The following is a 24,006-nucleotide window of genomic DNA, read 5'->3' on the forward strand; positions in this document are numbered from 1 at the left end:
TTGCGGTCCTGGGCCGAGCAGTTGCCATACCAGGCTGTGATACAGCCAGATAAAAAAAACAATGGACTTACAATAAATACACAATGTAAATACATTGGGCGGCATGGTGGCACAGTGGTTAGCACTGTTGCCTAGCAGCTCCAGGATCCCAGGTTCGATCCCTGGCTATGGTGCATCTGTAAAAGTTGGTAAGAGTCAATGTGGACATGCCGAATTTCCTTAGTTTCCTGAGGAAGTATAGACGCTGTTGTGTTTTCTTAGTGATAGCGTCGACGTGAGTGGACCAGGACAGATTGTTGTGCACCCCTAGGATTTTGAAACTGCTAACCATCTCCACCTCGGCCCCGTTGATGCAGACAGGGGTGTGTACGATACTTTGCTTCCTGAAGTCAATACCCAGCTCCTTAGTTTTGCTGACGTTGGGGGAGAGATTGTTATCATTACAGCACACCACTAGGTTCTCTATCTCCCTCCTGTACCCTGATTCTGACATTGTTTGTTGGCTCAGTTGCTGAAGGGCTGTTTTATGCAGTGTGGGAGTTGCTTATCCACCACATTCCCGTACCAGCCTCCCCGGACAGGCGTCAGAATGTGGCGACTAGGGGCTTTTCACAGTAACTTCATTGAAGCCTACTCGTGACAATAAGCCATTTTCATTTCATTTTTTCATTTTCATTTCATTTCACATTGCCAAGTGTTGCTCTCAGAATAAAGCAATCATTTCCCAGACCCAGTTCTCTTAGCGGTTTAGCAAAACGCGAGATTTACCAGCGAAGTTTCAGACTGGACAAACTTTTGTTTTCCTGGCCCCAGTGTGATAAATGGAAGAATTTAATTTTTTTTTAAAATATTTTTATTGAACATTTGTTTATTGTAAACAAAATAATAAACAGTTAATTCAAGTTTCAATGCAAGAAGAACACAATAAATACTATTAAAAGTCAACTTTAAAAAAAAAATTGTAGAAAGGGGCAGCACGGAAGCATGGTGGTTAGCATAAATGCTTCACAGCTCCAGGGTCCCAGGTTCGATTCCCGGTTGGGTCACTGTCTGTGTGGAGTCTGCACGTCCTCCCCTTGTGTGCGTGGGTTTCCTCCGGGTGCTCCGGTTTCCTCCCACAGTCCAAAGATGTGCAGGTAAGGTGGATTGGCCATTATCAATTGCCCGTAGTGTCCTAAAAAAGTAAGGTTAAGGGGGGGTTGTTGGGTTACGGGTATAGGGTGGATACGTGGGTTTGAGTAGGGTGATCATGGCTCGGCACAACATCGAGGGCCGAAGGGCCTGTTCTGTGCTGTACTTAGACTTAGAACAGTACAGCACAGAACAGGCCCTTCGGCCCTCGATGTTGTGCCGAGCAATGATCACCCTACTTAACCCACGTAACCCGTATAACCCAACAATCCCCCCCATTAACCTTACACTACGGGCAATTTAGCATGGCCAATCCACCTAACCCGCACATCTTTGGACTGTGGGAGGAAACCGGAGCACCCGGAGGAAACCCACGCACACACAGGGAGGACGTGCAGACTCCACACAGACAGTGACCCAGCCGGGAATCGAACCTGGGACCCTGGAGCTGTGAAGCATTGATGCTAACCACCATGCTAACCACCATGCTACCATGAGGCCCTCATGTTCTGTACTGTTCTATGTTCTATATATTAACGATGACAGCAGAAAATGCTGAGAGCATGGTAATGGATAAATAATCATGAACCCCAATTAACTTAACCCCCCCCCCCCCACCAACGTTAAACAAACCCTTTAACAACTGATGGCGACAAACTCTTTTAAAAAAGGAAATGAATGGCTAAAACTTATGTCGAACCTTTTACCGTCCCCCTAACGGTGAACTTGACCTTCTCCAAATGTAAAGCAACATGATACCTCCACCCAGTCAGAACTCGTCTCTGGGCTGTTAACGAGGAAAAGACGAGAACACCCGCTGTCACCCCCCCCCCCGATGGATCTGTACTTTGTTAATATATTGATGTGTCGCCGCACTACATATTAATCGACAGAACTTGAGACTGAAATTCTTTGGACAAAGTAAATTTTAACTTTATTTGTGTCAGTTTTTAAAGTCTACTGATCAAGTCAATTAAATACGAGTACAGAATTATAAAGTTTGTTTGTCCAACGTAAATACAAATGGATGAGTTGAATTCAAAATACAATTCAGTTTGTGGTAATTTCTTTAGATCAAAATGCACAATACAAAAACAAAACAAAACAAAACGGCAGAAAGCAAAAAGAATAGATTTCAAAGGTTAGGTTCAAGATGATTCCGGAATGGGAGAAAAGGTTCTCTCCCGGTCTCTTAAGGAGATTATAATCGTTAAGACTCTGTCCCCTTTCTGACTGTGATTGGGTTTAAATAATTATAATTCATCTAACTCGACCGAAATGTCTGTCCATCAAGCTTTAAGAGATATTGGGCGCGATTCTCCCAGAGAGGGAGAAATTGTAAGGCTGGCGTCAAATCCGGGCGGGTTTGACGCCAGCCCCCCCCTCCCCGACCGGGAACCGATTCTGGTCCCCGGTCGGGGCTAGCATCCCGACGCCGTAAACTCCGGCATCGCGGGCTTAACGAATTTCGTTAAGCCCGCTTGCCAGAGTTTGCGCCGGCTGACGCGTCACATGACGTCAGCCGCGCATGCGCGGATTGGAAGACTCCAACCCGCGCATGCGCGGATGACGTCATCGCGCATTTGCGCGAAACCTGCGCATGCGCGGGCCGGGATGCCCCTCAGCCGCGAAGTGATACTGCGGGGCGGCGGAAGGACAAAGAGTGCGCGGGTATCGGACCCGCTGCCCGCGATCGGTGCCCACCGATCGCGGGCCCATGGCACCCTTGGCACGGCCGTGGTACTGCCGTGCCAATCGGTGCCATGGTTTTAAAAATCGGCACTTTACGGCCGTTTTTACGAACGGCCAGACCAGGTGTGTTTGCCGTTCGTAAAAACAGCCGTAAAGGGCTGGGAACTCGGCCCATCGAACAGCTGAGAATCGCTGCTGGCCGTAAAAAAACGGCGGCAGCGATTCGTATCGGGAGTCGGGCGTGGGGGGGGGGGGGGAGAATAGCGGGAGGGCATCAGACTAGCGTGACCGTAAAATTTTACGAACCCCGCTATTCTCCGCACCGTCGTGAGTGTGGAGAATTGCGCCCAATGTGGCTTAAGAGAATTTCTTAATGTTTCCATAATATGGTGTGATCGAAACACCCGTTTCCCGCCATGTTTTCTAGGACTGGGAGTTCTGCCCAGTAAAGGTAACAATGAGTTTATTCTGCAGAATGGCCTTGCAGTGTATAGCAGTTTTCAAACTGACTTCTTTTTCTGATCCATTCCCATGCTCTCAGCATTTTCTGCTGTCATGGTTAATATATGACTTTTAATAGTATAATGTCACCAAATCATTTCTTCCTTTCAACTTTATTATCTCTAAGAAAAGTACATTTCTATCACCCCCCCCCCCCCCCCCCCCCCCCCCCCTCCGTCTGCAGCACCAACAGGTCCGATACTCTGAACATGGCCACCAGCGGCCATGGCTCCAGATCGACATTAAATATCTCTGAGGAATTCCAGATGTATTAGAACATAGAACATTACAGCGCAGTACGGACCCTTCGGCCCTCGATGTTGCGCCGACCTGTGAAACCATCTGAAGCCTATCTGACCTACACTATTCCATTTTCATCCATATGTCTATCCAGTGACCACTTAAATGCCCTTAAAGTTGGCGAGTCTACTACTGTTGCAGGCAGGGCGTTCCACACCCCTACTACTCTCTGAGTAAAGAAACTGCCTCTGACATCTGTCCTATATCTACCACCCCTCAATTTAAAGCTACGTCCCCTCGTGTTGGCCATCACCATCCGAGGAAAAAGACTCTCCCTGTCCACCCTATCTAATCCTCTGACTATCTTATATGTCTCTATTAAGTCACCTCTCAGCCTTCTCTTCTCTAATGAAAACAACTTCAAGTCCCTCAGCCTTTCCTCGTAAAACCTTCCCTCCATACCAGGCAACATCCTAGTAAATCTCCTCTGAACCCTTTCCAAAGCTTCCACATCCTTCCTATAATGTGGTGACCAGAACTGCACGCAGTACTCCAGGTGCGGCCGCACCAGAGTTATGTACAGCTGCAGCATGACTTCGTGGCTCCGAAACTCAATCCCCCTACTCATAAAGGCTAGCACACCATATGCCTTCTTAACAGCCCTATTAACCTGTCAACTTTCAGGGATTTATGTACCTGGTTGCCCAGATCTCTCTGTTCATCTACACTACCAAGAATCTTGCCATTAGCCCAGTACTCTGCATTCCTGTTACTCCTTCCAAAGTGAACCACCTCACACTTTTCCGCATTAAACTCCATCTGCCACCTCTCAGCCCAGCTCTGCAGCTTATCTATGTCCCTCTGTAACCTATAACATCCTTCAGCACTATCCGCAACACCACCGACCTTCGTGTCATCTGCAAATTTACTAACCCATCCTTCTACACCCTCTTCCAGGTCATTTATAAAAATGACAAACAGCAGTGGCCCCAAAACAGATCCTTGCGGTACACCACTAGTAACTGAACTCCAGGATGAACATTTGCCATCAACCACCACCCTCTGTCTTCTTTCAGCTAGCCAATTACTGATCCAAACCGCTAAATCACCTTCAATTCCATACTTCCTTATTTTCTGCAATAGCCTACCGTGGGGAACCTTATCAAACGCCTTACTGAAATCCATATACACCACATCAACAGCTTTACCCTCATCCACCTGTTTGGTCACCTTCTCAAAAAACTCAATAAGGTTTGTGAGGCATGACCTACCCTTCACAAAACCGTGAATTATGATTTATATTTGGCGCAGTAAGGGTTAAAGGCCTGGGTTAGTGTGTGTGTGACAGCCGCAGTCACGTTTTTAAAGAATCCTGGTTTGAAAGGTTTTGGAAGCCAGAGGTGCAATTCAAGCATCATAAAAGCTTGGGCGAATGGAGTTTTGTTTGGATGAAGGGTGTTCCCTGTGGAGCTAATTAGGTTTACGCTTGGCAAGATTATGTAATTAATGGGAGGAGCTACGGCATCGGGCATTTTGCAGAAAAGCAGTTTAAGTTGAATTGTAGATTTGAGATGTCAGCTGAAGTCAATCTTTTGCATTCACTGCACTTCAGTTAAAGATACGTCCGCAGGGAGTTTAGCAGTTGATTTCCAAGCAGGTTAGAATTGTGTGATTGGAAGGTGGCAGAAACAAGCGGAGAAGCAGCTTCTGAAGAAATAACGTCAGAGTTCCTGCATGGTTCTGACAGGATTCAGATCTTTTCTGTAAAGCAGTGTAAAAAGAGCTATCTTTCTCTACAGCAGGTATTCCTGAGTGCTAACTGTATCTGAAAGTGGATTGAGACCTGAGATGGGGTGTTTTATGTTGTTTGAGGGGTAATAAAGATAGCAGTTAAGGGTTATTGTTGCATTGTATTGGTTAGCATTTTTATGGTGTAATTGTAAACTATTTACTTGTGTGATGAAGTCTTAGTTATGAAGTTTGTTGTAATGTACCACAGCCCTACTTTTTGTGAAATCACTCCTTGAGCAAGGTATCATAGAGTGATAGATGTTTACCCTTCGGCCCAGCTTGTCCATGCTGCCCAGTTTCTATCACTAAGCTAGTCCCACATTTGGCCCATATCCCTCTATACCCACCCTGCCCATGTAACTGTCTAACTGCTTTTTAAAGGACAAAATTGTAGCCACATCTACCACTGCCTCTGGCAGCTCGTTCCAGACGCTCCCCACCCTCTGTGTGAAGAAATTTCCCCTCTGGTCCCTTTTGTATCTCTCCCCTCTCACCTTAAACCTCTGCCCTCTAGTTCTAGACTCCTCTACCTTTGGGAAAAGATGTTGACTATCTCCCTTATCGATGCTCCTCATTATTTTATGGACCTCTACAAGATCACCCCTAAGCCTCCTGTGCTCCAGGGAAAAAAGTCCCAACCTATCCACCCTCTCCCTATAACTCAGACCGTCAAGTCCCGGTAGCATCCTCCTAAATCTCTTCTGAGTTTAACAATATCATTTCTATAATGGGGTGACCAGAACTGAACACAGTATTCCATGTGTGGGTCTGACCAATGTCTTGTACAACTTCAACAAGACGTCCCAACTCCTGTATTCAATATTCTGACCAATAAAACCCAACATGCTGAATGCCTCCTTCACCACCCTGTCCACCTGCCACTCCACCTTCAAGGAGCTGTTAACCTGTACCCCTAGATCTGTTTGTTCTGTAACTCTCCCCAACTCCCTACCATTAACTGAGTCGGTCCTGCCCTGATTTAATATCCTCTCATCATTGTCTTAACAAAATTGACTTAAAATATTGGGGTATCTGCCCAGTATCTTAGCCATTGTTGGGGCCTGGTCTGGGATTGTAATATCAGCCTCGAGAAGAACTGGTCGATCACTGGCCAAATAGAAGGGCCTGCATTTATGTAGCACCTTTCATGATACTTACAACCAGTGAAATGCAGTCACGGTTTTAATGTCGGAAACGCCGAGCTAAATAGTGGACAGCAAGCTCCCACAAGCAGTAATGTAATAACAAGAAGCTGATAGGTTCTTTGAACCTGCTCCACCATTCTATAAGATCATGGCTGATTGGGTTAGACATAGACATAGAATTTACAGTGCAGTAGGAGGCCATTTGGCCCATCAAGTCTGCACCAACCCTTGGAAAGAGCACCCTACTTAAGCCCACACCTCCACCCCAAACCCGTAACCCAGCAACCCGTCCCAATTCCTTTGGACATGAAGGGTAATTTATCATGGCCAATCCACCTAACCTGCATGTCTTTGGACTGTGGGAGGAAACCGGAGCACCCGGAGGAAACCCACGCAGACACGGGGAGGATGTGCAGACTCCGCACAGACAGTGACCCAAGCCGGGAATCGAACCTGGGACCCTGGAGCTGTGAAGCGACAGCGCTACCCACGGTGCTAACCGTGCCGCCCTGGTTGTGGCCGGAACTCCAGACTTTCCATTCTGCTGCTTTTTATAATTAAGGGATCAACGTCTGGCCGAGACCCCAAAGCAAACTCCCATTCTCTTCAAACTAGACCCTAGCGTTCGCGTGAGAGAGCAGACGCGACCTTGGTTCAATTGTTGCTATATTTATGTGGTTATAGATACGGCAGTCAATATGGTCGCCTTTCTCAATCCTGATTGTGTTTGCTTTATGTTCGATACCGCCACAAGGTTCAAACCCGAATACTGATCAAAGACTCGATACACCAGTTAGTTAGTTCAAAGTCAATACTATTTATTTACACACACAGTAATATCTACTCATGCACAAAATACCACAAACTAAACTATCTCTAACGCTAACGCCTATACTTAACTTCGGGTGCCCACTCAGTCAGAGGAACAATGGCCGTTGTTCGGATCGGAGGCTGTTGGGTTCGAAGAGGTGACAGGAGAACAGCTCAGGTCGTCCGTCTGGTAGAGAGCGTTGACCTTGAACTTACTGCTTCTGGTGCAGCTGGTGGGCGGGTCTCTCCGCTTCGAGAGCCGAGTCCAAGAGAGCGATTCTCTCGTGGGGGTTCCTTCTTATACCCGGAGCGGCTTCGCCCGCTTCTACTTCGCCCCAATTAATTGAGCCGCTTCTCGATCATTGCTATCGATCTTGTCCAATAAAGGGGTGGGTGCCCTGATGGCTGGGCGTGTCTCAGGTGGCTGTTGGCCTTGCTTTGTTTGTGCTTTGGGTTTGGGGAACTGACGTCGGGGTGTCTGAAACAGTATCGGTTGCTTCAGTGTCTTTCCTTTGTTCCCGGAGGGGGGCCATCAATATGCTAACTGACCTATAGTTTCAATTGCGTCTGGGAGCTGCCTCTCCAATATACATGCAGTCTCTGTGCTGCTTGTTTTCCTGACATTGTCCACATTTCCCTACATTCTTTGCGAGCGTCCATTTTGTATTCTGGAAATGGCCGTCCAAGATGGCTGCACAGTGTCTGATCCAGAAGGTGCCACTTCTGATGGCTCCGCACTGTCCCTGGCAGCGTTTTCTCTGCTTCGGGCGCGGTTGTTACCCGCTGACGCACTCCCCTCGCGCGGGGGTCCCTCCCAGCCGGCAGAGGGAACCTTCCTCCCATCTGTCGGGAGGGCGTCAGCGGGGGGGAGAACTCAAGCCCGAAAGAATGAGGTGCTGGCCCACGCGGTTTGTGCCCCTCTCCTACCCAGGAGCCGCGCTGTCCAACTGCGCGACGGGGCAGCTGTCAAGACAAGGCCCACACTCGACTTCAACGGCGGGCGAGCCGATTTATTCCTGCGATATTGCTGTCTGAAGCAGGAAAAGATTTGGACTGTGTTGGAGGGCAACAGCTGTCTGAGTCCGGAGAAAGGAAAGGAAGGCTTAGAAACGGAAATGTTTCACGAGGGGCGGTCGCTTGGGGAGTTGATGCGTCGGATTAATTGTGATTGTTTTTGCGCCATCAATTTTATTTCACGTCATCTCCAAATGGACACCAGGCAGGAAAATGAGCATTGTCGGTGGCAGTAAAATGGCAGGGCTACCTACTTGTTAAAATCCTTGGTGTTGTTGGGTGGGACAGGACGGTTCTCCATTGGGCTGGTTTAGCTCACTCCGCTAAATCGCTGGCTTTTAAAGCAGACCAAGCACAGTTCGATTCCCGTACCAGCCTCCCCGGACAGGCGCCGGAATGTGGCGACTAGGGACTTTTCACAGTAACTTCATTGAAGCCTACTCGTGACAATAAATGATTTTCATTTCATTTTTTCATTGGGCAAACCCAAGACTGCACACTCTCACGTTAGCTGAATTGGGCAGCAACTTGGCACCATGGTGATCACTGCTGCCTCTCGGGGCCAGGGCCCCGGGTTCGATTCCCGGCTTGGGTCACTGTCTGTGCGGAGTCCGCACGTCCTCCCCGTGTCTGCGTGGGTTTCCCTCCGGGTGCTCCGGTTTCCTCCCACAAGCCCAAACACGTGCAGGTTAGGTGGATTGGCCGTGATAAATTGCCCAAAGATGAGGTGGGACAGGGGAATGGGCCGAGGTAGGGAGCTCAAAAGAAGGGGGTCTCCCAATTAAAACAGGGATGAGGAGGAATTTTGTCTCTCGGAGGGACATTAGCCTTTGGAATTGGAGACCCCGGGAGGCAGTGGAGACTGGGTCATCGAATATATTCCAGGCAGATTGACAACGGGAGTTGGGACAAGGTTTCCTGAGGTGGGCAGGGAGGAAAGTGGAGTTGAGGCCAGCCGTACTTTTATTGACCGACAGAGCTGGCCTGAGGTGTCGAATGATTGATTGTCCTCCTATTATGTTTTCTCTTCTCTGCCTCTCTGCGGCGATTGGCACAATTGACCTCAGCGTCGTCCTCCACTGCTAGTGGTCTAGTCAGGGAGGGGGGGGGGGGGGCCGTAATTTCTCTCACCATTCCTGTACCGTTACCTCTGGTGTCCCCCAATTTGGCCAATGGCCTTTTTGCCGTATTTAATCCTTGGCCGCCCTCCTATTTCACCCCCCCCACACGGTGCCCCTTGGCGGCAAGCTGAAAGGGCAGTGTTCATTTTCACACATACACTGACAAAGTCCAGCTCGATCTCACCGCCACCTTTCCCTCTCTCGACTTCCCCACTGTTGCTGAACGATTGGTCTGCTTAACCGACTCCTGCTGGATGAGCAGAAATTTCCTCTGGTTAAATATTGGGAAGAGGGCCGTTTTCAGTTCTCACTCCGGGTTTCCTTCCCCGGCGACCGACTCCATCCCCCCCCACCACCCCCACCTCCCCGAGCCCGTCTATCCGGAGCCGCACATTTGAAATTGAGACGAGTTTCCGGCCTCGCGTTTGCGCCTCGCTAAGACCCCCTGTTCCCACCTCCATCGCCCTGCCTCACCTCATCCGCTCCTGAGACCCTCATTCCTGCCTCCGTAACCTCTGGCCTCGACTAATCTATCACCCAGTCCTGGCTAGCCTCACACACTCCACCCTCCACTGACCGGAGGTCATCCAAACCTCTATTGCCTGTGTGTTAACCCACACCCATATCACCCCTCCCCCCCCCCCCATCCCTCCGTGACCTCATGGGCCCCTCCCTATCCCTGTAATCCCCTCCCAACCCTCCAAGACGGACTGGTTTAGCACACTGGGCTAAATCGCTGGCTTTTAAAGCAGACCAAGGCAGGCCAGCAGCACGGTTCGATTCCCGTACCAGCCTCCCCGGACAGGTGCCGGAATGTGGCGACTAGGGGCTTTTCACAGTAACTTCATTGAAGCCTACTCGTGACAATAAGCCGTTTGCATTTTCATTTCATTTTTTTCATTCATTTCATTTCAAGAAGGCCGCCCGTCTCTAATTCCGGATCTTGGGCACCTCTTGGTTTAATCGCTCCACCGTGCTTTCAGCTGCCTGGATCCCGATCTCTGGAATTCCCTCCCTGCTCCTGTCCACCTCCCTACCTCCCTTTCCGTCTTTTACACACTCCTTACAACCTACGGTGGTTAGCACTGCTGCCTCATAGCGCCAGAGTCCCGGGTTCGATTCCGGTCTCGGGTGACTGTGCGGAGTCTGCACATCCTCCCCGTGTGTGCGTGGGTTTCCTCTGGGTGCTCCGGTTTCCTCCCACAGTCCAAAGATGTGCAGGTTAGGTGGATTGGCCATGATAAATTGCCCTTAGTGTCCAAAATTGCCCTTAGTGTTGGGTGGGGTTACTGGGTTATGGGGATAGGGTGGAGGTGTTGACCTTGGGTAGGGTGCTCCTTCCGGGGGCCAGTGCAGACCAGATGGGCCGAATGGTCTCCTTCTGCACTGTAAATTCTATGAGATGCCAGTGAAGCTCTATACAATACAGCACAGGAACCGACTGACCCCTCCACCCTGGGAAAGAGTGCCTGCCCATCCACTCTATCCATGCCCCTCATAATCTTGTAGCCCTCTATCAGGTCACCCCTCAACCCTCGTCTTTCTAATGAAAACAGACCGAGTCTATTCACCCTCCAGACCAGGCAACATCCTGGTAAACCTCCTCTGCACCCTCTCCAAAGCCTCCACATCCTTCTGGTAGTGTGGTGACCAGAATTACATAGAACATAGAACAGTACAGCACAGAACAGGCCCTTCGGCCCTCGATGTTGTGCCGAGCCATGATCACCCCACTCAAACCCACGTATCCACCCTATACCCGTAACCCAACAACCCCTCCCTTAACCTTACTTTTTAGGACACTACAGGCAATTTAGCATGGCCAATCCACCTAACCCGCACATCTTTGGACTGTGGGAGGAAACCGGAGCACCCGGAGGAAACCCACGCACACACGGGGAGAACGTGCAGACTCCGCACAGACAGTGACCCAGCCGGGAATCGAACCTGGGACCCTGGAGCTGTGAAGCATTTATGCTAACCACCATGCTACCCTGCTGCCCCAATATTCCGCAATATTCCAAGTGCGGCCTTACCGAGGTTCTATCCAACTGCAGCATGACTTGCCACGTTTCAGTGCCTTAAAGGCGCTACATAAATGTACGTTGTTGTTTGCATGCTGACACATACCTTCAGTCAATTGCCTTTTTTGCATGTTCGAGACACACCCCCATGCCCCCCAGGGTTAGGGTTAGGGTTAGTCACACCCGCATGCCCCCCAGGGTTAGGGTTAGGGTTAGTCACACCCCCATGCCCCCCAGGGTTAGGGTTAGGGTTAGGGTTAGTCACACCCGCATGCCCCCCAGGGTTAGGGTTAGGGTTAGTCACACCCCCATGCCCCCCAGGGTTTCCTGTGCACCTTCAAACCAACACGGTCGAAATGTCGAGCTGGGTGGGTTCGCGTCGGGCTCCTGACGCCCTCCTCAAAGCCCCACGTGGACTGACACTGCCCCCTCCCCACCCCTCCCCCTTGAGGGTTAGAATTCCCCCTCCGGAGGTGACGCTGTAGGCCGAGGGCCTCTTGTTGGAATTGGAAGATGTTGACGGGCTTTCAACAACGCAGTGGCCGTGGGGGAGGGGAGGGGAGGGGGGGTGGGGGGAGAACAAAAGGGGAAGAGCGACGATCGAGGGGAAGGTAGAAGAGATCGTGATGGCGGCGGGCAAGCAGCAGGTGGAAGCGAAACCTGTAAAACAACAAGAGGTGGGGCTGGAGTAGGTGTAAATGGGAATCGCTGAATCAGTAATAAAGGATGGGGTTGGATTATTAAGGTGGCGGGGGCTCGAAACCCACCACCCAGAGAGTCGGTGGGGTGGGGGGGGGGGGGTGGGGGCAAACTCTGAAGGACCCGCTGCCCTTTTACACCCCAATGAGTGGTGATTGGCTGACAGCTCTCCAGGCACAGCGCTGCAGTGGCCGGAAGAGGCACTGCAGCAACGTGTCTGAGACGGGGACAGCATAGAACATACGGGGCTGGTTTAGCTCACTTGGCTAAATCGCTGGCTTTTAAAGCAGGCCAAGCAGGCCAGCAGCACGGTTCGATTCCCGTACCAGCCTCCCCGGACAGGCGCCGGAATGTGGCGACTAGGGGCTTTTCACAGTAACTTCATTGAAGCCTACTCGTGACAATAAGCGATTTTCATTTTCATTTTTCATTTCATACAGTTGCAGAAGGAGGCCATTCAGCCCATCGTGTCTGCACCGATCCACTGAAGCCCTCACTTCCACCTTAGCCCTGTAACCCAATAACCCCACCTAACCTTTTTGGTCACTAAGGGCAATTTACCATGGCCAATTCACGTAATCTGCACGTCTTTGGACTGTGGGAGGAAACCGGAGCACCCGGAGGAAACCCACGCAGACACGGGGAGAATGTGCAGACTCCGCGCAGACAGTGAACCAGCGGGGAATCAAACCTGGGACCCTGGTGCTGTGAAGCAACAGTGCCAACCACTGTGCTACCGGGCTGCCCCCGCACTAAATATTAGGAGATGGTAAATGGCAAGGGTCCCAGGGTTGGGAACTACTGTGGGTGGGGGGTGGGGGTGGGGGTGTGGGGGGGGGGGGGTGTGGGTGGGGGGGGGTGGGGTGGGGGGGTGGGGGGGGGGTGGGGGGGTGGGGGTGGATAGGCCGGGATGGGGGAGGTTCGGAGATGTCCAGCATGAGGGCTTCTGATGTAGGCGATCTCCTCCTCCCCCCACCCCCCCCCCCCCCCCCCCAGCTCCCACCGTCCCGCTCAAGATTAAAGATTTATAATTTTACTACCCCACCCCCACCCAGACCCCCGCAGCCTAGAAATTGAGACAGGACAGAAAAAGGCCCATAAAGTGGCCATTTAATGGCTTTCATTGGGAACTGGGTGGGTTTCCATTGCTTCCAGGTCAGAGGGCTGGGATCCTGGAGGAAATGCCGCGCTAGCAATTTCACACATCCCCACCCCCCCAACCTCAAAACCTGCCGAGGAGGAGGGCATAAAACCGAGGCCACGGAACCAATTTGTTCTTGACAGAATCTACGGAAATTTACAATTTACAAAGATCGGGGTTGGAAATGTTTTTCTTTCCTCAAATTTCAGATCTCCTCCCTGAACACGCAACTGGAGGGGGCGAGGAGAGAGCTGGAATCATTCCAGAGCCAGAGCAGCCGTCTCCAGGGGCAACTCAACTCCTCCGAGAGCCTCCGATCGCAGATTCCGAAAGGCTTCATCTCTCAGGTAGGCCGCTGGCTCGATGCCAGTGACGGTGGGTTCCAGGGCTGGGCCTCTGCCGTCAGGGGGGACAGGCAGCTCGTAGGCGGGCAAAATCTGATTCTGGGCGCTGGCACTCAAATCTCGGCATGGGCCAGGAGGAAAGAGCCAACAGTGACACAAATGGTAGCCTTCCTGCCGTGCTCTCTCCCAACGCAGTCCCTGGAAAACAGGTCATCCACAATTCCTCCCCAGGCTTTAACCCACTTCCCCATTTTCCCCCATCAGCCCTGTTCTCGCTGATCCACTCACACTGACTCCCTGTCAAGCAATGCCTGGATTTTAAAACTCTTGGGCAGGATTCTCCAATCCCGCGGCAAAGTGCCCACACCGTTGTCAACGCCATTGCGTTTTCCAATGGCGTGAACGGGCCGCTCCCGCGACTAATTCTGGCCCCTCGCGGCACGGTAGCACAGTGGTTAGCACAGTTGCTTCACAGCTCCAGGGCCCCAGGTTCGATTCCCGGCTTGGGTCACTGCCTGTGTGGAGTCTGCACGTCCTCCCCGTGTGTGCGTGGGTTTCCTCCGGGTGCTCCGGTTTCCTCCCACAGTCCAAAGATGTGCGGGTTAGGTGGATTGGCCATGATAAATTGCCCCTTAGTGTCCAACGGTTAGGTAGGGTTACAGGGCAGGGGAGTGGGTCCAGGGAGCTCTTTCAGAGGGTCGGTGCAGACCCGATGGGCTGAATGGCCTCCTTCTGCACTCGAGACATTCTATGAACTCGTTCAGTCTCCTTAAGCACCTTAACCTCGAAGGGAGTGCAGTTTATATTTAGTCCGAGGAGCCGTTCTCCTCTCTCTTGCCTGCGAGCACCCAGGTTATTTTGTCACCATCAACCTGATCCTCATGAAATGTTTGACCCCCCCCCCCCTTTTCAGGAAACCTGTGAGCGCAGCTTCATGGAGATGGAGGAATCCCATCGGAAAGCAATGGAGGAACTTCAGCGGCAACACAAACGGGAAGTCGAGAAGCTCCAACACGACAAAGAGCGACTGCTGTCCGAGGAAACGGACGCCACCATCTCCGGTAAGAGTGCGGTGTCACAGGGGGTCGGGGGGGGGGGGCAAGCTGGGGGGCCTGGGGGGGGGGGAGGCCAGGCTGGGGGACCTGGGGGGGGGGGGGCAACCTGGGGGGGGGGGGGGAGGCCAAGCTGGGGGACCTGGGGGGGGGGGGAGGCCAAGCTGGGGGACCTGGGGGGGGGGGGGGGGGGAGGCCAACCCGGGGGGGGGGCGGCGGAGGCCAACCTGGGGGGGGGGGGGGAGGCCAAGCTGGGGGACCTGGGGGGGGGGGGGGGAGGCCAAGCTGGGGGACCTGGGGGGGGGGGGGGGGGCGAGGCCAAGCTGGGGGGCCTGGCGGGGGGGGGGGGGGAAGAGGCCAAGCTGGGGGGCCTGGAGGAAGAGTTGCCCGGGGGGCGGGGGGGGGGGAGGAGAGAGGCCAAGCTGGGGGAACTGGGGGGGGGAGGCCAAGCTGGGGGGCCTGGAGGAAGAGTTGCCGGGGGGTGGGGGGGGAGGGGGGGAGAGAGGCCAAGCTGGGGGACCTGGGGGGGGGTGGGGGAGGCCAAGCTGGGGGACCTGGGCGGGTGGGGGGGGGGGGGGGGGGGGGGCCAAGCTGGGGGACCTGGAGGAAGAGTTGCCGGGGGGGGGGGGGGAGAGGCCAAGCTGGGGGACCTGGGGGTGGGGGAGGCCAAGCTGGGGGACCTGGGGGGTGGGGGAGGCCAAGCTGGGGGGCCTGGAGGAAGAGTTGCCGGGGGGGGGGGGGGGGGGGAGAGGCCAAGCTGGGGGACCTGGGGGGGGGGAGGCCAAGCTGGGGGACCTGGAGGAAGAGTTGCCGGGGGGTGTGGGGGGGGGATTTAGGTACACGCAGGCTTGGGACATTGTAAGCAGAGAGATGCCGTCCTTTCCTGGGCTATTGCCCCTGGGGAGCGAGGACAAGGTGCTGCCGAGGGACGAAGGTGTCAGATTTCTAGAAGGAGTTGATGGAATGGGAGGGAGCCCTGGTGGGGGAGATTAAGCGTAAGTGGGAGGAGGAGCTGGGAGGGGAGGGTGGGGGGGCAGGGACGCGGGCGGAGGGCGAGCGCGCCCTCGTCATGTGATAGGTTGAGCCTCATCCAGTTCATGGTCTCCGGGGCGTCGGAAGGCCCGGGAGGTCCAGAGGGGCGAGACAGGCCGGTGTGCTGGCCTTTGCCTCCCTGATAGCCTGGAGACGAATTTTGCTGGGGCGGAGGGACTCGGAGCCGCCGATAGCGGGGATGTGGGCGAGCGACCTGGCGGAATTCCTGAGGCGGGAGACGGTCGAGTTCGTCTTGGGGGGGGTCGGCGAATGGGTTCACCTGGAGGTGGAATCCATTTATGGATTTCTTTAAGGAGGTTTGAGAGGTTAGCGGAATCGAACCGGGGACCCTGGCGCTGTGAGGCAGCCGCGCTAACCACTGTGCCACCATGCTGCCCCGACCCTCAGCTTCATGAGGCAGCAGTGCTAACCACTGTGCCACCATGCTGCCCCAACCCTCAGCTTCATGAGGCAGCAGTGCTAACCACTGTGCCACCATGCTGCCCCGACCCTCAGCTTCATGAGGCAGCAGTGCTAACCGCTGTGCCACCGTGCTGCCCCGACCCTCAGCATCGTGAGGCAGCAGTGCTAACCGCTGTGCCACCGTGCTGCCCCAACCCTCAGCATCGTGAGGCAGCAGTGCTAACCGCTGTGCCGTCTGTTTTCTGACTGGTTCAGCCAATTTTGGAACTTTACCTCTCATTTCGTTCAAACAACACAGGAACAGGCCCTTCGGCCCTCCAAGCCTGTGCCGACCATGCTGCCCGTCTAACCTAAAACCTTCTACACTTCCGGGTTCCGTATCCCTCTATTCCCATCCTATTCATGTATTTGTCAAGATGCCCCTTAAACGTCACTATCGTCCCTGCTTCCACCACCTCCTCCGGCAGCGAGTTCCAGGCACCCACTACCCTCTGTGTAAAACACTTGCCTCGTACATCTCCTCTAAACCTTGCCCCTCGCACCTTAAAGCGATGCCCCCTATGATGTGGAGATGCCGGCGTTGGACTGGGGTGGGCACAGTAAGAAGTCTGACAACACCAGGTTAAAGTCCAACGGGTTTATTTGGAATCACGAACTTTCGGAGCGCAGCTCCTTCCTCAGGTGAGTGATGCCCCCTAGTAATTGACCCCTCTACCCGAGGGAAAAGTCTCTGACTATCCACTCATGACCCTCAGAATTTTGTAGACATCTATGAGGTCGCCCCCCCCCCCCCCCCCCCCCCCACTCCAACCTCCGTCGTACCAGCGAGAACAATCCGAGTTTATCCTTTATCCAACCGCTCCTCATAGCTAATGCCCTCCGTACCAGGCAACATCCTGGTAAATCTCTTCTGCACCCTCTCTAAAGCCTCCACATCCTTCTGGCAATGTGGCGACCAGAATTGAACACGATACTCCAAGTGTGGCCTAACTAAGGTTCTATACAGCCGCAACATGACTTGCCAATTCTTATACTCAATGCCCCGGCCAATGAAGGCAAGCATGCCGTATGCCTTCTTGACTACCTTCTCCACCTGTGTTGCCCCTTTCAGTGACCTGTGGACCTGTACGCCAAAGAACAAAGAAAAGTGCAGCACAGGAACAGGCCCTTCGACCCTCCAAGCCTGCGCTGACCATGCTGCCTGTCTCCCTCATCAGCTTAATTGAAACGTTTGTGGTCGCAGCGACACTATTTTGAATCACTCAGAACAACAACAGCTCCCTTAACACAGTTTAACACCCGTGACGCTGGAGAGGAGTGTTCGCAAAAGACAATTAACGCAAAGCCACCTGAGGAGGTATCAGGGTTGGTGACCAAAGCCTTGGTCAAGAAGTTAGGGTTTAAGCAGCAAAGCGAGGTCGAGAAATGGAAATGTTTAGGGGGGGAACTCCATGGCTTACGGTCTCGCCCCCTCAAGGCAGCAAATAAAATCGGGGATGTGCAAGAGGCTAGTACAGGAGGAGCACAGATATGGCAGAGGGCTGTGAGTTATGGGGAGAGGGGGATTTATCGGAATTAGACGAGGTGGGGCCTACGAGGGATTTGAACTTTAAGACCGAGATGCCCCTGGAGTGGGAACCAGTCTGGGTCAGTGTTCACTGGTGGGGATTTGGGGGGGAAAGAGACTTGACGGATGGTAATTAGCTGCTGGCGGACCGCAGAGGATTGTGGGGGGGACACAAGAGCCAGGGAGGTTCCTGTTGGTAACCTGCTGTCAATGATGGTCGTTCTGTGTTGCAGCCATCGAAGCCGTGAAGAAGTCGCATCGCGAGGAGCTGGAGAGATTGCGGAGCACCCAGAACATTGCCAGCAACAATGACTTGGAGAGGCTTCGCAAGCAACACCAGTGAGTATGGCCTCCCGTGTGTGTGTGCGTGTTTGCGTGAGTGTGCGTGTGCGTGTGTGTGTGTTTGCGTGAGTGTGCATATGTGTGTGTGCGTGTTTGCGTGAGTGTGCGTGTGCGTGTGTGTGTGTTTGCGTGAGTGTGCATATGTGTGTGTGTGTTTGCGTGAGTGTGCATGTGTGTGTGTGCGTGTTTGCGTGAGTGTGCATATGTGTGTGTGTGTGTGTGTGTGTTTGCGTGAGTGTGCATATGTGTGTGTGTGTTTGCGTGAATGTGCATGTGTGTGTGCGTGTTTGCGTGAGTGTGCATATGTGTGTTTGCGTGAGTGTGCATGTGTGCGTGTGCGTGTTTGCGTGAGTGTGCATATGTGTGTGTGCGTGTTTGCGTGAGTGTGCATATGTGTGTGTGCGTGTTTGCGTGAGTGCATATGTGTGTGTGCGTGTTTGCGTGAGTGTGCATATGTGTGTGCGTGTTTGCGTGAGTGTGCATATGTGTGTGTGTGTGTGTGTGTTTGCGTGAGTGTGTGTGTGTTTGCGTGAGTGTGTATATGTGTGTGTGCGTGTTTGTGTGAGTGTGCATATGTGTGTGTGCGTGTTTGTGTGAGTGTGCATATGTGTGTATGCGTGTTTGCGTGAGTGTGCATATGTGTGTGTGTGTAGAAAGCTAGTAGAGGGAGCTCCTTTTCTTAAGTGGGAGCTTAGTCTGATTTCTATTGTAATATAGAAAAGCAGAATTTTATTGCCGCCAATAAGTTAGAGGCAGGACGGGACTTGGGGCCGGACTCACAGCGCGGGGGTGGGGGACGAGGGGATTTGCTGACCCCCACCGTCACGGTTGTGACCAGCCGGACAATGGTCCACCCGCCACACCGGTCCACTAAATCCCACCAACCGGTGGGACTGGAAAATCTTGCCTAGTGTCTACTTTGAACAGCGCATTGGAGCAAACAGTCTACAGAGTCTATTTAATCAGAGTCTGCATGAACTACAACACATGACAAACTGCAGCAGTGTCTCCCAATAGAAGCAAGATTATTTCTCCAGCCTTTTAACATGTTTGGAGGTTGGGTTGGGTTTACATGACACAATTTGTATTAACATAAGAACATAATAAGAACATAAGAACTAGGAGCAGGAGTCGGCCATCTGGCCCCTCGAGCCTGCTCCGCCATTCAATGAGATCATGGCTGATCTTTTGTGGACTCAGCTCCACTTTCCGGCCCGAACACCATAACTCTTAATCCCTTATTCTTCAAAAAACTATCTATCTTTACCTTAAAAACATGTAATGAAGGAGCCTCAACTGCTTCACTGGGCAAGGAATTCCATAGATTCACAACCCTTTGGGTGAAGAAGTTCCTCCTAAACTCAGTCCTAAATCTACTTCCCCTTATTTTGAGGCTATGTCCCCTAGTTCTGCTTTCACCCGCCAGTGGAAACAACCTGCCCGCATCTATCCTATCTATTCCCATCATAATTTTAAATGTTTCTATAAGATCCCCCTCATCCTTCTAAATTCCAACGAGTACAGTCCCAGTCTACTCAACCTCTCCTCATAATCCAACCCCTTCAGCTCTGGGATTAACCTAGTGAATCTCCTCTGCACACCCTCCAGCGCCAGTACGTCCTTTCTCAAGTAAGGAGACCAAAACTGAACACAATACTCCAGGTGTGGCCTCACTAACACCGTATACAATTGCAACATAACCTCCCTAGTCTTAAACTCCATCCCTCTAGTAATGAAGGACAAAATTCCATTTGACTTCTTAATCACCTGTTGCACCTGTAAACCAACCTTCTGTGACTCATGCACTAGCACACCCAAGTCTCTCAGCACAGCGGCATGCTTTAATATTTTATCGTTTAAATAATAATCCTGTTTGCTGTTATTCCTACCAAAATGGATAACCTCACATTTGTCAACATTGTATTCCATCTACCAGACCCGAGCCCATTCACTTAACCTATCCAAATCCCTCTGCAGACTTCCAGTATCCTCTGCACTTTTCGCTTTACCACTCATCTTAGTGTCATCTGCAAACTTGGACACATTGCCCTTGGTCCCAAACTCCAAATCATCAATGTAAATTGTGAACAATTGTGGGCCCAACACGGATTCCTGAGGGACACCACTAGCTACCGATTGCCAACCAGAGAAACACCCATTAATCCCCACTCTTTGCTTTCTATTAATTAACCAATCCTCTATCCATGCTACTACTTAATGCCATGCATCTTTATCTTATGCAGCAACCTTTTGTGTGGCACCTTGTCAAAGGCTTTCTGGAAATCCAGATATACCACATCCATTGGCTCCCCGTTATCTACTGCACTGGTAATGTCCTCAAAAAATTCCACTAAATTAGTTAGGCACAACCTGCCCTTTACGAACCCATGCTGCGTCTGCCCAATGGGACAATTTCTATCCAGATGCCTCGCAATTTCTTCCTTGATGATAGATTCCAGCATCTTCCCTATTACCGAAGTTAAACTCAGTGGCCTATAATTTCCTGCTTTCTGCCTACCTCCTTTTTTAAACAGTGGCGTCACGTTTGCTAATTTCCAATCCACCGGGACCACCCCAGAGTCTAGTGAATTTCGGTAAATTATCACTAGTGCATCTGCAATTTCCCTAGCCATCTCTTTTAGCACTCTGGGATGCATTCCATCAGGGCCAGGAGACTTGTCTACCTTTAGCCCCATTAGCTTGCCCATCACTCCCTCCTTAGTGATAACAATCCTCTCAAGGTCCTCACCTGTCATAGCCTCATTTCTATCAGTCGCTGGCATGTTATTTGTGTCTTCCACTGTGAAGACCGACCCAGTCACTTATCCCCAGTCACTTAACAACAGTGATTGACGTGGGGGATAACCTAATCATTTCCATCTCGCTTGGCAATAACGATGGGCAAGGCAGCCTATTACGATGTGTCTAGCGACAGCGGCGATTGTATTTTGGGTGTCTGTGTGGTCACGGACTCTGCTTATTTGGAGTTGTTCACTGCTTCCCCCCACAGGGAGGACCTGGAATCGCTGCAGCGGGAGCTCCAGGTACTGTCAGAACAATATTCCTGTAAGTGCCTGGAGATCAACTACCAGATGAAGGAGACGCAGTTGCGGGAGAAGGACCTGTCACGCAGCCAGCGGGAGAACGAGGAGCTACTGCGACAGAACCAGGTAACAAGGTCGAGGAGGCTCGCCTTTGGGCAGGGAGGCCTAGGTCCTCGGAGACGCACAGCTTCCCTGCGAACTGAGGGAGGGGCTACATAAAACATGGGCTGGGAACAGCCCACTCTGCCCATCAGCTACTGCTAGGAACCCACGTGTGTTACAGATCTAAAAGCCAGCGTGCGCCCCAAGCCCGGACAGTGACCTACAGGGCCACACACAAAATGGCTGCCGTGACCCTCCCCGACTCTTCTGCAGGGCTCACTGTGAATATAAAACAAGTTTGAATGAGGAAAACCGGGTAGGTTATTTGATGGTTATAATATGGATGTGTGTGGGGGGGGTGGGGGATCACGGTGGCACAGTGGTTAGCATTGCTGCCTCCACGCGCCGAAGCCCAGGGTTCGACCCCGGCCCCGGGTCACTACCCGTGTGGAGTTTGCACATTCTCCCCGTGTCAGCGTGGGTCTCGCCCTCGCAATGCAGGGGAGGTGGATTGGCCTCGCTAAATTACCCTTCAGAGTCATAGATGTTTACAGCCTGGAAACAGGCCCTTCGGCCCAGCTTGTCCATGCCGCCCAGTTTCTATCACTAAGCTAGTCCCACATTTGGCCCATATCCCTCCATACCCACCCTGCCCATGTAACTGTCTAACTGCTTTTTAAAGGACAAAATTGTACCCACCTCTACCACTGCCTCTGGCAGCTCGTTCCAGACGCTCCCCACCCTCTGTGTGAAGAAATGTCCCCTCTGGTCCATTTTATATCTCTCCCCTCCCACCTTAAACCTGTCCTCTGGTTCTAGACTCCTCTACCTTTGGGAAAAAGATGTTGACTATCTCCCTTATCGATGCTCCTCATTATTTTATGGACCTCTACAAGATCACCCCTAAGCCTCCTGTGCTCCAGGGAAAAACGTCCCAACCTATCCACCCTCTCCCTATAACTCAGACCATCAAGTCCCGGTAGCATCCTCGTAAATCTCTTCTGCATTCTTTCTATTTTAACAATATCCTTCCGATAATAGGGTGACCAGAACTGAAGTGTTCCATGTGTGGGTCTGACCAATGTCTTGTACAACTTCAACAAGACGTCCCAACTCCTGTATTCAATATTCTGACCAATAAAACCCAACATGCTGAATGCCTTCTTCACCACCCTGTCCACCTGCCACTCCACCTTCAAGGAGCTGTGAACCTGTACCCCTAGATCCCTTTGTTCTGTAACTCTCCCCAACTCCCTACCATTAACTGAGTCGGTCCTGCCCTGATTTGATCTCCCAAAACGCATCAGCTCACATTTATCCAAATTAAACTCCATCTGCCACTCATCAGCCCACTGGCCCAATTGATCACGGTCCTGTTGCAATCTTATATAACCTTCTTCCCTGTCCACTATGCCACCGATCCTGGTGTCATCTGCAAACTTACTAACCATGCCTCCTACATTCTCATCCAAGTTATGAATATAAATAAGAAATAACAGTGGACCCAGCACCGATCCCTGAGGCACACCGTTGGTCACAGGCCTCCAGTTTGAAAAACAACCCTCCACACCCACCCTCTGGCTTCGGTCAACGAGCCGATGTTGTATCCAATTGGCTACCTCACCCTGATTTAACCTTTTGCAACCTACCCTGCGGTACCTTGACCAAAGGCCTTGCCAAAGTCCATGTAGACAACGTCGACCGCACTGCCCTCATCTACCTTCTTGGTTACCCCTTCAAAAAACCTCAATCAAATGACTTTTTGGAATTCGTTTTCCCTTAATTGGAAAAATGTTTTAAAAAGACAAAAATAATAACATGGATGTGTTTGAGACCGTGACTAGGTCCCTCCTGATGGTAAATGAGATGGGACATCCTGCGGCCTTGTCTCTCTCAGTTGCCTGGTGAGCCCAGAATTTGCCCTGTTCGTGCTGCAGGTTGAGTACAAAGTATCAGTAGCAATAATAAAACATGATGTGGAGATGCCGGCGTTGGACTGGGGTGAGCACAGTAAGAAGTCTTACAACACCAGGTTAAAGTCCAACAGGTTTGTTTCAAACACGAGCTTTCGGAGCGCAGCTCCTTCCTCAGGTGAATAGCCTCAGAATTAGGCCACTCGGCCCATCAAGTCTGCTCCACCATTCAATCATGGCTGATATTTTCTCATCCCCATTCTCCTGCCGTCTCCCCATAACCCCAGACCCCCTTATTAATCAACAACCTATCGATCTCTGTCTTAAAGACACTCAGTGATTTGGCCCCACAGCCTCCTGCGGGAAAGAGTTCCACCGATTCACCACCCTCTGGCTGAAGAAATTCCTCCTCATCTCTGTTTTAAAGGATCGGCTCTTCAGTCTGAGATTGGGGCTTCTGATTCTAGTTTTTCCTACAAGTGGAAACATCCTCTCCACGTCCACTCTATCCAGGCCTCGCAGTATCCTGTAAGTTTCAGTGAGATCCCCCCCCCATCCAACGAGTACAGACCCAGAGTCCTAAACCGTTCCTCATACGACAAGCCCTTCATTCCAGGGATCATTCTTGTGAACCTCCTCTGGACCCTTTCCAAGGCCCCAGCACATCCTTCCTTAGATACGGAGCCCAGATCTGCCCACAATACTCCAAATGGGGTCTGACCAGAGCCTTATACAGCCTCAGAAGTACATCTCTGGTCTTGTATTCTAGCCCTCTCGACATGAATGCTAACATTGCATTTGCCTTCCTAACTGCCGGCTGAACCTGCAGGTTAATCTGCAGAGAATCGTGAACAAGGACTCCCGAGTCCCTTTGTGCT

The 24,006-nt window shown here is 51.9% G+C and overlaps 1 protein-coding gene across 1 annotated transcript in view; it reads left to right on the top strand.

The window, feature by feature from the left end:
• Positions 1 to 24,006, top strand: part of LOC119956640 (myosin phosphatase Rho-interacting protein-like) — a gene marked incomplete at its 5' end in the record, with an annotated part of 71,673 nt that overhangs the window by 42,621 nt on the left and 5,046 nt on the right. The window contains 4 exons of the mRNA XM_038783979.1: positions 13,519 to 13,656; positions 14,567 to 14,714; positions 17,961 to 18,066; positions 21,080 to 21,239. Coding sequence (XP_038639907.1) covers positions 13,519 to 13,656; positions 14,567 to 14,714; positions 17,961 to 18,066; positions 21,080 to 21,239 — 552 coding nt within the window. The remainder of the gene's footprint in view (positions 1 to 13,518; positions 13,657 to 14,566; positions 14,715 to 17,960; positions 18,067 to 21,079; positions 21,240 to 24,006) is intronic.

This window comes from Scyliorhinus canicula, chromosome 23 (assembly GCF_902713615.1).
Source record: "Scyliorhinus canicula chromosome 23, sScyCan1.1, whole genome shotgun sequence".
In the NCBI taxonomy this organism is placed as follows: Eukaryota; Metazoa; Chordata; class Chondrichthyes; order Carcharhiniformes; family Scyliorhinidae; genus Scyliorhinus; species Scyliorhinus canicula.